Source organism: Bemisia tabaci, chromosome 5, assembly GCF_918797505.1.
Source record: "Bemisia tabaci chromosome 5, PGI_BMITA_v3".
In the NCBI taxonomy this organism is placed as follows: Eukaryota; Metazoa; Arthropoda; class Insecta; order Hemiptera; family Aleyrodidae; genus Bemisia; species Bemisia tabaci.
The window spans coordinates 25,306,749-25,318,872 of NC_092797.1; the positions used below are offsets into that span (position 1 = coordinate 25,306,749).

Genomic DNA, 12,124 nt, shown 5'->3' on the forward strand with positions numbered 1-12,124 from the left:
TGTACAATGCTAGGTACCTTGCTCCTCACTCACTTTCTCATGGATGTTCACTGGTCTCTCCAAGGTTCTGGTTTTGCGATGTGTTGAAGCCAATGCTTTAAGTTTAGCTATAACAACCAGGCTTCGGAGATACTAATTAACAATCCTAGCAGTCACCAAATTCTCCAGCAAACCCGCATAGTTGTCTATTAACAGCTGAAGAAGCAATGGAAACCGTATTTACCTATGACAACAAGATTTTTTCCGTTGGAACTCTGATAGTAAGTATGAGGGGGAACTATCACCTTTAAGGCACGTTTCTCCATGAATTTTCTTGTTTTTTGGCATCAAACTAAGTAGAACTCTAGGAAAATGAGGCAAAAATTTACAAGTTACCATGTAAGGTTCATCTGCTGAAAAAATAGAATAAAGTCTAAAATTCCTAATGAACATCACCAAGATGGTTCTGCCACCAGCAGTTCATTTTTTAAGGCACGGGTCAAATACGGTTATCTATTATTCTCACGGTGCCCATCAAATTATAGGTAAGAAACCTAGTCCTGTAATAATAATGACATGGAATGACGGGCTCTAATTGGTGACTTGACCATCCCCAATAAGTTATCGAAAGAATTTACTTCTTAAAAGATGTATGTATGTATGAGCCGCTTTTACGGCGCGCTAGGGCGCTCTGCGACGCCTATTCTCCACAGGAATCTGTCATGGTAGAGATCCTCTGGAAGGTGGCATCTCTCCATCTCTTCATGGATGCCCTCTACCCACCGTTTGGCTGGACGCCCTCTCCGTCGCCTACCTGGTGGGACCCACTCCAACACCTTCTTCGGCAACCTGGTATCAGCCATTCTCTGCACATGCCCATACCATACCAATTGCTTGGTCATGATATCGTGCACAATCGTCCCCTCAACGCCCATTATCTCTCGGACACGTTCATTCCTGACACGTTCTCTCCTCGAGATTCCAGCCGATCTTCGCCAGAAATCCATCTCGGTCGCCTTGAGCATTTCTTGGGTCCGCTTCTTCAACTGCCACACTTCACTGCCATAGGTGATAATAGGCTTGACAACCGAGTTATAAATCCTCTTCTTGTTGTCTTTGGAAATCCTTTGGTCCCAAAGGATCCCATTAAGCATGGCGATGGCTTTCCTTCCTAGAAGATTACGGTCCCGAATGGCCTGATCCAGCTTCCCATCCGAAGTCAGGTTCACCCCCAGGTACTTGTATTGTTCGCAACTTTCTATATGTTGACCATCCTCCAGGACTATGCTTTGCTGAGCACCTCCAACTGACATCTTTTTTGTCTTACGGACACTAACCTCGAGGCCCCATTTGCGGTACTCCTCCACCAACTTCCGGGTCATATACTCCGCGTCATCGTGACATGAAGCGCGACATCGTTTCTCCGATATCACTTAAAAAACTGGAGGATCATTTTAAAGATCTTTTGACGGAAAGGCGCCCAGAGTTTCGAGACAGCAGCACGGACAACGGAAGAATGAACAACTTGGAGATTCACACTTGTGACATAATTAAAGCGGTTAAAGAGCTAATTAATGATAAAGCGCCGGGTCCTGGCGGGATTCCTGTTGAGTTGGTCAAGTACGGGACTGCCAAGCTCTTTGAGTGCCTCAGGAAACTGATGCAGCAATGCATCAGGGGTGACGAGGTACCAAGGGAGTGGAAGGAGTCCTGGATCAAGGCCATCTACAAAAAGAAGGGAAGGAAGGACGACTGTAACAACTACCGGGGGCTCTCAGTGACCGGGACAATAAGCAAAGTGTACGGGAAGATACTGAAAGCGAAGATCGAGGACGAATGGCAGGATCACGAAGCAGAGGAGCAGGCTGGTTTTAGAGCTGGCAGGTCTACGATAGATCACCTCTTTGTTATTGTCCAGGTCATTGAGAAGAAAATGGCCGTAGCTCAGGAGCTGCATTTAATTTTCGTGGATCTCCAGAAAGCGTATGACAGTGTGCCGTTGGTGAAACTTTGGGAGGCCTTGGAAAAATCGAATTTTAACGGGGGGTTGATTGATGCTGTCAAGCGATTTTATAAAGGGAGTTTTACCAAAATTAAGTATCATGGGGGGTTGTCAGCGGGATTTTATGTGACTAAGGGTTTAAAACAGGGATGTTGTTTGTCGCCAACATTATTTAAAATTTACCTCGAATGTGTGCTAAAGGAATGGAAAAGGAAGTGTTCTGGTATGGGTGTCCCCTTGGGTGATCTTGAAACTCTGTTCACTCTGTGCTTTGCTGATGACCAGGTGGTGGTTGCTCAAGATCAAGAAGACGCGGAGTACATGATGCGCAAGTTAGTAGAAGAATATCGGAAGTGGGGTTTGGAAGTCAGCATATCCAAATCTGAGAAGATGACTTTTGGTGGTGATCAGCAAAGCATTGAGTTGGAGGATGGGCAGCAGATCAAATGCTGCGAGCACTTCAAGTACTTGGGAGTGCGGTTGACCCAGGATGGAAGGACGGATCAAGCTATCAGGGAAAGGAACACCTTAGCAAGGAAGGCTATAGCGATGTTAAATGGAATCCTCTGGGATCAGCGGATTTCCAAAGATAACAAGAGGAGGATATACAACGCTGTAGTAAAAAGTATATTAACATACGGATGTGAAGTTTGGCAGCTGAAGAAACGGACACAGGATATGCTAAGAGCAACGGAGATGGATTTCTGGAGAAGGTCGGCAGGAATTTCTAGGAGAGATCGGGTCCGTAATGATAGAGTGCGTCAGATAATGGAAGTCGAAAATGACATCGTGTTCGACGTCATGACCAAACAACTTGTTTGGTATGGTCATGTCAATAGGATGACGGAAGAGAGGCTGCCAAAAAAGATGCTTGATTGGGTTCCTCCTGGGAGGAGGCGTAGGGGACGCCCAGTGAGAGGTTGGCGACAGGGGGTGTTAAGTGAGATGAGGGAGTGTCAACTCCCTGATAACCTGTGGGAAGACCGAGCTTTGTGGCGATTAGGTGTCGCAAAGCGCCAAAGAGCGCTATAACAGCGACTCGTATGTATGTATCGTGATCTTGACTTATGACTACCTGGTCGTCAGCAAAGCATAGCGTGAACAGTGTTTCTTGGTCATTTAGAGGGACGCCCATGCCGGCACACTTTCTTTTCCATTCCTTCAGAACGTGCTCTAGATATATCTTAAACAGCGTCGGTGACAGACAACATCCCTGCTTAAGCCCCTTGGTGACAAAAAAAACCGTCTGAAAGCCTTCCTTGGCACTTAATTCTAGCAAAAGCCCCCCGATAAAACTGCTTGACTGCCCCAATAAGTCCTTTACTAAAACCAGTTTCTTCTAGGACTTCCCAGAGTTTCACAAGAGGAATACTATCATAAGCCTTTTCAATATCCAAAAACACTAAATGAAGCTCCTGGCCAACAATTCTCTTCTTTTCAGTTAACTGGGTAACACAGAACAGATGATCAGCGGTAGACCGACCAGCCCTAAAACCTGCTTGCTCCTCCGCCTCGAACGGGGTCCACTCCTCTTCGATCTTCGCTTTCAACACTTTTCCATAAATTTTACTTATCGTTCCTGTCACCGCTAACCCTCTGTAGTTCCCACAGTCATCCTTCCTTCCTTTTTTATGCGACGCTGTTATCCAGGCCTCTTTCCATTCTTTCGGGATGTCATCACCGTCAACGCACTTCTGCAGCAAATCCCTGAGATGGTTAACCAACTTGCCAGTCCCACATTTAATTAACTCGGCTGGAATGTTTCCTGGCCCAGGAGCTCTTCCATTCATCAATTCCCTGATTGCTTTGACCACCTCCTCAACTCGAATTTCCATTGAGTGATCCTCGACTATATTTTCAGCATTCCCCGTTTGAAACTCTGGTCGTCCTTCCGTCAATAATTTATTAAAATGTTCGTCAAGCTGTGAGATTGTTATCGGAGATATAATGTCCCGTTTCATGTCCCTTCTTAGGCCTTTGATCAGCTTCCAGCTCTCAGCACTCTTCCTTCCCCCCAGGTATGTGTCAATCCTTGAGCAGTTGGTCTCCCAAGACTCGTTTTTCTTCCTGGTGATTAAAAGACGAACCCTCGCCTGGGCTTTCCTATACGCGCCGCGGGTGTCTGCAGTCCTAGAAGCCAGATAGTCATGGTACTTCCTACGCTTTTCTTCAATTACCTCCTCTACCTCTTTGTCCCACCAGTAGGGTTTCTGTACATCCTTGCTCTCATTACACATACCCAGGGCTTCCTTCGCAGCTGAATGTATGCAACTTCTTAAAAGATCCTTTGCGAATAAAGCCAAGTAAATATGCAGATAAAAGTCCCGTGTGATATGTGAAGTGTACTTATTCAAAGTAATATCAAAGGGAAGGGATGAAATGTTCAAAAGGTAACGTCCAAATTTGCAAAGTTGTAGAGGCGCTAGGCACAAATTGGACAAGGTGCCGCTAAGTAATGATTAAATGAATTTTTTATTGTTATTAATTACGGAAAAGAGGAAAAGAGAATCAGGCCGAATGCCAAAATCCAAAATTCGAAAAGTGTAAGGTGGGGTGGGGTAGGAGCCGAACCTTCTTCGAGATTACGGGCGGCGAGCGGCAACCTGATTGGCTACGAAGATTGCCGAGCATGGCCGGAGGCCTACTCGCCGCTTGGTAGGTGTTGACGGCGGTTTGACAAACAGCAGTTTTTGGTGAAATGTGGTCCGGAATATCTGGGCCAATCTGTTCACTCCTTGTCTCTCGTTCCGTTTCTTTGCTGTCTGGCTTGGTTCCGCGGTTCAACAGAGGAAACGTAAAAAAAAGGCGCCAATCAGAAATTGATTCCAGAAGGCGCTACTCTAGTTATCATTGGTTGTCGAGAAACTGCGTCATTAGCAAGGTGGCAACCACAATCGATTCTTCACTGAAAGATGTGTAATAATTTATTAAAAGTTTACAGAACTGCTGTTGATCTACGTAATGATGAATTAATGAATAATAATGTAATCATCGTAAAATTTATGTAAAAAAAGACGCCAGATAAAGATCAGGGGGAAGGGAGCCCCTTGAACCTATGTGTCCCGGATCCGGATAGTGTGTTCCGTTGGTTGGAAAAGTGGAAAACATCATGTTGGTACTAAGACATCTTTTTCGGCGGACTTTTGGCAGCTTGGTTTTGCTTGTTGCGCCGGAGTGTACTTAGTACTGTACTGCTTGTGAAGTGAAGTGAAGACAAGAAAGTTGTGTGCTTGGCTATTAGCTAAAGTATTTTATTTTTAAATTCGTGATGGAAGACAAAGGAGAGAGAAAGAAATGGAGAGAGAAAGGACAATTTGACTGCCTCATCCCGAAAGTAAGTATGATCGTAAAATCTTACTTCAGAACCAATCGAATCTTCTATTATGGCAAAACTTTTTCTCCGAAATCAGGGCCGAATTAGCGTTTCTTTTTGGCCACGAACCACAGGCAGGAGTTGATTCACATCTTCTATTCTACATGGATCCCTCCCGAGGTGTCTTGAAAAGAATAGCCGTCATTTCTATTGTTCGCTTGGCGGAACATTTTCATTGATGAAAGAGAGAAGAAATAACAAATGGATTGTTCAAAGAGGTGCTAACAATACTGCCGTGCCCTTGTAATCAGCTTGCTTAGAGAATTATGGCCCATCAGAATATTTTTGATGGAGGAGACTGTATCAGTGTCTACATGGTTGGTCAATTACAAACAAACATAACCTTTCCTCTGAACCTCTTATTCAAACCGTGACTGAAATGCATGGTACACTCTACTACAGGTATGGACAGACGGGGTGTCGAAGTGGCAGCGCTGAGAAGATAGGCCATCAAGTGACGTATGCTAGTCGCACTGGCTTTGCCACGCAGTTCATCGCAGTCATACCATTCGATGTTATCAAATATACGTGTTTCAACAACTTTCTGAAATTCCATTTTTTGTTAATACCTGTAGTTGAGTGTACCTTGACTGAAATGGGTCTTAGTGTTCCTTGCAATTGAAATGTTTCGTTTTCAATAAGTCCTTAAGTGAATTATGGTCATAGAGTACATAGAGTTGTAATGTAAGTGGGTGAGCTGGCGCCACATTTAAGCATTTTCCAGCTCCTGAATTCCGAGACTCCTGTGTGACGCCGGGTCACTAATTCGATACATAATCGATAGTTTGCGATACACGAGTACCCAGCCATCCGATGTAAACAAAGAAGATAGGGATCACCACGTATTCGGCACCGCCATTTTGGATCGAACTTGTATCGAAAAAGTGACCCGAACTCGGCGCACACCGGGCTTGGAACTCGTCAAGCAGAACATGGCGCCAGATCTCCCATTTACATTACGACTCTATGTACTCTATGATTATGGCATTTCAATGACTAAATTGTAATGTATAAATGAAGTAATATCCACAATTAACTCACGCATAGTTTAGTTTTTTTCTTGCAATTGCGTTTAAAACACTACCTACTTGATGTATTAGTCTATGTATGATCATAAACGTTTTTATTTTTTCTTCAGAGATCTAAGGGAGACTTACACTCTCAAAGAATAACCAAAATTAAGCGAAAGCTTGAAGATTCTAAAATCAGGAATGTACCTGCTGTACTGATTTCCTGTATGCTTGGTAAGTATTGAAGCTCTAAATTTACCTTCGTTTGATGCAAGAAAGTAATTTTTTCCTATCATTCCGTGTTGAATGTAGGTAGGTACTTGAAAAATCGCGATAGTGAAGAAAGTATAAAATACATGCATTCGAAGTATACTGAACTGAACTAATTACTTCAATGGCTAAGTAGGTAACCAATTTCAACTATCCATTAAGGAACTCCTATCTTTGGAAGGAACTCCAAGGTGCTCTTTTACTCTAGGTGCTTCAGGAGCACCTATCCACCTAAGAAAACATATAGTATTGCGTTGTCGCTCAATATGAGCCAGAATTAGTAATTTTTCATTGCAAAATGTACACCCAGGGTGTTTACTGAGCCAGAATTTCCGGAAAGCCCGGAATTTTTTCCTTCATACCCCGCAAATTTTTTAATGAAGCCTGGAAAGTATGCACTCCTTTGTGGGTGTCCTTGCTTGCAAGATGGCGATTGTGTTGCCAATTAATTTTCAAAGCATGAATGAAATTTTGTCGCCGTCATTTTTGTCGCCACTCGAGCTTAAATTTCACATTTTCAAAATTTTTCAAATTCTGTCAACTAGAAGTACTGAAAAAGTACTAAATTTTTCTGTTGAGGAGTTCCTGAATTTCTCGGGAATGTACTGAATACTGAAAAACCTGTTGTGAAAGTACTGATTTTCGGCTAGCCAGTTTTAGTAGACACCCACCCTGATGTAGTAGAATCGATTTGAGAGTCGAACTTTGCAATAAGAGATGATTTGGGATTAATAGTAGAGACTAACTACAATATATTTAAATCCATGCTATTCTTCAGGACTCATTTTAATGCTGAATTTTTAAATTTGTTTCAGTCAATGACTTGGATGACAAAACTATTATACAACAAGTTACAGAGATAGCAAACCCACCGCCACCGCCACCCTCAACGCAGCCACCAATTATCCCCCCACCTCCGCCACCCACATCCCAGCCACTACAAGGCTGGTACCCCTATGGGTACTACCCAAGGTATTATTATCCATCACCATGCCCACAAGCGTCAGGACCTCCCTCAGCAGTACCAGCGCCAGAGGCCCCAGGGCCCGTAACAGAGGTGGCAAAGGTATTGATAATTCTTGACAAATAATAGATTTCTTCTTCCAAACTGTGCTGTTCTAATGTTTGTACGCATGGCCTGTGTTGAGATGCGAAAATTTTTGTGCAGATTAAGGTGGTCGAAGTCTGTGTTATGTGACATTGATGATTTAGAATTTTTCAAGAAACATCCAAATCGATAGGTAATTCCCTGGCAACTAATTGTGGTAGATTAATACGCATGGCCTGTGTTGAGATAAGAAAAATTTTGTGCTGATTAAGGTGGTCAAAGTCTCTGTTAGGCGACATTAATTTAGAATTTTTCAGGAAACATTCAAATCGATAGGCAACTATTTGTGGTAGAATAATAATATTTTAATTGCTTTTTACTAATTTTTTAATGTGTTTGTGTTTTCATTATTTTCAGAACGAAAACCTTTTTAAAGAGTTCCTCGACTATAAACGAAGATATCAAGAAAAAGAAGTGACGGTAAGAGTTTTGACTGAAAATGAACCACCCTATTCATGGGAAAGCAACTCTAGGGTTGAATAACTAAATAAAAGGAACTAAATTGAATTGTGGGTTATGAAAGAAAAATCGCAACAGTTTTGTTGCAAATATTTTTAAAAATGAAAAACTGGGCAATGGGTCTGTTGCACGCGAGAGATACAACCAACTGAATGCAGTCGGTAAGGGTAAAATTTCTCGAAGATCATATTGGACACATGAAGAAAGTCTGAAATCGGCTCCTTAGTTTGCTTAGTTTGTAATACGCTTTTCCAAGTTTCCCGCGGCTGCAGGCAGTTTTTCTCAGTCACCACCTACCAAGTTTGCCTGTGCCGAGGAGTAAGAAAGAACTACCCTAAGTAAACAAACGATTCACTAACTTTTTCTATCGTATGATCTCACTTGTTTTCAAGGGTTTATTTCCTTTTACTTCTTTATTTTGCAAAGTAAAGCTTTGAACGAATTGAAATCATTCGGATTTCTTAGAAGGAGAGTTCATAGCAGTTTCCAAGATTGTTTGTTAACTCGAGCTTAGGTCTCTCTTCAGGCCATCCTGGCTGCCAGCCACCAAGAAAAACTACCCTTATACTCGGAAAATTTGAAAAAGCGTTTACAAACTATGCAGATTGGGGGAAGGAGTGGATTTCAGAATTTTTTGTTGTGCCCAACATGATTTTCGAGCAAATTTTCCCTTCATAATAAATGTTATCAGTTGGTTGTATATCTAATGCTTGCAACAGACCCATTCTTATTTTGAAGCTGTCTAGTTTAAAAGCAAAGGTTTCATGTTACTATTGTTTTGGTGTTGTTAGTCAATTGTTTTCTAGTCATTATGATTTTTGCATGTTTCATGCAGCCTTGAAAAGTGGTTGATTTTGAAATTATTTTTCAAGGCCTTGAAAGTGCTTGATTTTTAGGAAGGATGCTTGAATAGCGCTCGAAATTTACTCCTCCTTCATTTCCAGTGGTTCAATTCACACCTACAAGCCTTCACCGCTGCCCTGCACCTTGAAACTTTCACCTACTTTCGGAAACCAGAACTAGATTATTTCCCCACCTACTACACGTCGTTGAACACCAAAATAGGTACAAGTTACCTTGTAAACATAGGATAATGATTTAAAAGAAGCTGAGGGAAGTAAGACAGACAAAATTCCACTATCAAAAATTACGATAGGTGCAGGGCCAGAACCGTACGCCTAGGGAAAAATTAAGAAAAAGGGCTTGAAAATTCCTTAAAAAATGCTTGAAAAGTGATTGATTTTTTTCAACTTGAGGCTGCACGAACCATGTTTTAGGAATTTAAGAAAGCTCTTTCATGCCATGAAGAAACTAAGGAAAGTTGAAAATTTGAAATTAGCTTCCAGTTATTAGTTATTCAATTGTTTTTAATACTTGACTGGAGTTCAAGAACAGGCAGGAGTCTGTTATTGAATCAAAAAGGGCGACTCACTTCTTAATACTTATGCTTAGATGGATAATTTGTTCAATATGACTGACTATGGTTACAGGCCTTGGTACCATTTTTTCAACCTCAGCAGCGAGCAGGTGTATTCGACAGAAGTAATGTTACATTTATTTTATTTTCATGCTTTCAGGAAACTGCACAAGAGGAAGGCAAGAAGGAGGAGGTTCAGGTTCCCAAGAAGGAGGAGGTTCAGGTTCCCAAGAAGGAGGCGTTCCCCCCCTTAAAGAAAAAACGAGTAAGTCGATTGTTATTTCATCTTGACTACTTTTCTTCCCATAAATATGAGGAAAGAATTAGTTAAGGGTCTCTCTACAAGTGGCTTTTTGTATAAGAAGTGTCTCTAAAAAAGAAACGCCCCCTCTTGCAGTTCAGCATCACGGTTTTGAAGGCAAAGAAAGTAATTATAAGTCATTTTTGAGGGAAAGGTTGTATTGGAGAAATACTGCCGTGAGAAAAGTAGAGTTGGTGGCAATTTGTACTATTTTTGAACAGCAACATAAGATTTGGATTCCGTACGAAAGATGAAAACAGTAAAATTTCTTTTTTTGGTCTTCCAAATTGTGCTATCCACAATATTTCAGGTATGATTTTCAGTTACCTTGGTGGTAACGAATGCTACAAATTAATACAACAAAAGACTTTGATTTATTCCAGCTTTCCATAGCAGCACCAGCGGGATGATTGGTATTTCATACGAAATTTTTCCTGTCAATATCATCGCATCGAGAACTTTAAATAATTCTTATTTAATTTTACAACTCACATTCATGGCACACAGTCGGACAATGGGAACTGAAACAAGGCCATACCTAATTGGCTGGGAGGTTAACAATAAGCCATGGCGGATCTTTCCTTACTGTACGGTCAACGTTTGCATTAGTACTTCAACATTGAGCGGGACATGATTGCAAGTAAGAAAGGAAATGTGATGTAAAGATAACAGGCTTTGCATCACCCTTATCATAAATGGAGTGGATTTAAGGCTTGGAATGATGATAATGCTGTAAATAATTTCCTTTTTTCCAGTTTCACTCGGTGATTTACTTATTGATCATTCTTTTTTCCCGCTTCCCTGACTGGTTGTTTGGTCCTTTGATTAAAATTTTTCTCATTAGATTCCTCTAACTTTTTGATTTTTTCTCCTGGCCCTGGAGTTCCACCGTGTCGCAGTGTTTATACCAGGGTGGCTTCCTTCATATCTTACATTTTATGGATTTCCAACTGTAGTGAGCTGTATAATATGAGAGTGGCTTCTTCACTATCTAACAGTTATTACATTGCCTGCGTTTTCTCCCACATTATCACTTTTTCTTGAGGATTTTCTGCCCTTGCACGCTTCAAAAGTTGTTGTTCTGGTCGCCTTTTTTAATTCAATTTTTTTTTTTTTTTATTATTATTATTTTTGCAGTGTGTTTTTTTTCTAATTTTGTATATTTTTGGGCATCTGCTTTCTCCTACTTCCCATATTATGTCTTTTTCATATGAATTGTGGAGTCATTTAGTAGGGATGTATAGGCAATTTATGTGTATGTGTATAAAAAAAGGTGTCCCTTCAGAAGTAGAGAAAACATACCTACTTGGTTTTTAAGATTTTACATAGTGTAGTGAGACGCAACATCGCAAGATTCTACATAGTGAGAGGCAACATTGATGAACAGTCGGTCTACATTGTGAATGGGTGATAAAATGGATAGCATAGATGTGCCTATTTGCTCACTTCTCTACATTATTGTTGAGTTTCTCTCGGTGAAATCTCTTGATTACTCAAATTGCACAGGAAAATCGTGACTGGATAGATCATGAATATTCAGTTGCCATTGCATTAAAATTGGTTTGAAAATTTATATATTCTCATTTATATACTCATTATGTAACAAATATTTTATCTAAAAATTAATTTTCCTCATTTCTTGATCCTTTGTTTCAGGGGGGACGCAAACGCTGATGATTCCTTTGCTTTTGGTTTTTTCTTTTCAATTGATTTTTCTTATCAATTTATTTTTCCTTCAATATATATTAATAAATGAAATGAATATGAAGCAATGTATTCTTTCTTCCTCTTCTTTCATCATTATCTCACGTAGAATATCATCATAACATCTCTTTTACAAGTTTCATTTTTTTATACAAGCAATAAGAAAAAGATTTGGTTCAACAAGTTTAAGACTTTGGGCGGACTCTTTATTCCTTTAAATCTGAAGGTTTTTTGGAGGTTGTTGTAGTTTCATTAAACGATATCTTACGATCTCTTTTAAAGAGGATTTTCTACATGGATGTGTAGAGTTGAATAATGTGTATTTCAGCTTGCAACGTAAAAAAATCTTCGACCTTATTTTACTTAGTCATTTTATTTTTTTTTTTTAGATGAAATTAAATCAACAGTTTTTCTTGAAATAATCGATGGCTTTTCTGCACTTAGGAAATCACTCTGTGATTTTTCTTCTTCAATTGTATACCTAATGGATGAAATAGTTAC

The 12,124-nt window shown here is 40.6% G+C and overlaps 1 protein-coding gene across 2 annotated transcripts; it reads left to right on the top strand.

The window, feature by feature from the left end:
• The first annotated feature begins 4,720 nt into the window (after positions 1–4,720).
• On the top strand, positions 4,721–11,687 carry LOC140224608 (uncharacterized). Of its 2 annotated transcripts, XM_072300470.1 has the most exons (7): positions 4,721–5,315; positions 6,493–6,598; positions 7,450–7,700; positions 8,100–8,162; positions 9,779–9,883; positions 10,303–10,559; positions 11,576–11,687. In XM_072300470.1, the coding sequence occupies exons 1-6, from the start codon at positions 5,250–5,252 to the stop codon at positions 10,327–10,329; spliced, it is 618 nt and encodes a 205-aa protein (XP_072156571.1). In that variant the 5' UTR covers positions 4,721–5,249; the 3' UTR covers positions 10,330–10,559; positions 11,576–11,687. The 2 variants fall into 2 exon arrangements, with proteins under 2 accessions (XP_072156571.1, XP_072156570.1); XM_072300469.1 differs by lacking the exons at positions 10,303–10,559; positions 11,576–11,687 and having other exon boundaries at positions 9,779–10,265.
• The last annotated feature ends 437 nt before the right edge of the window (positions 11,688–12,124 follow it).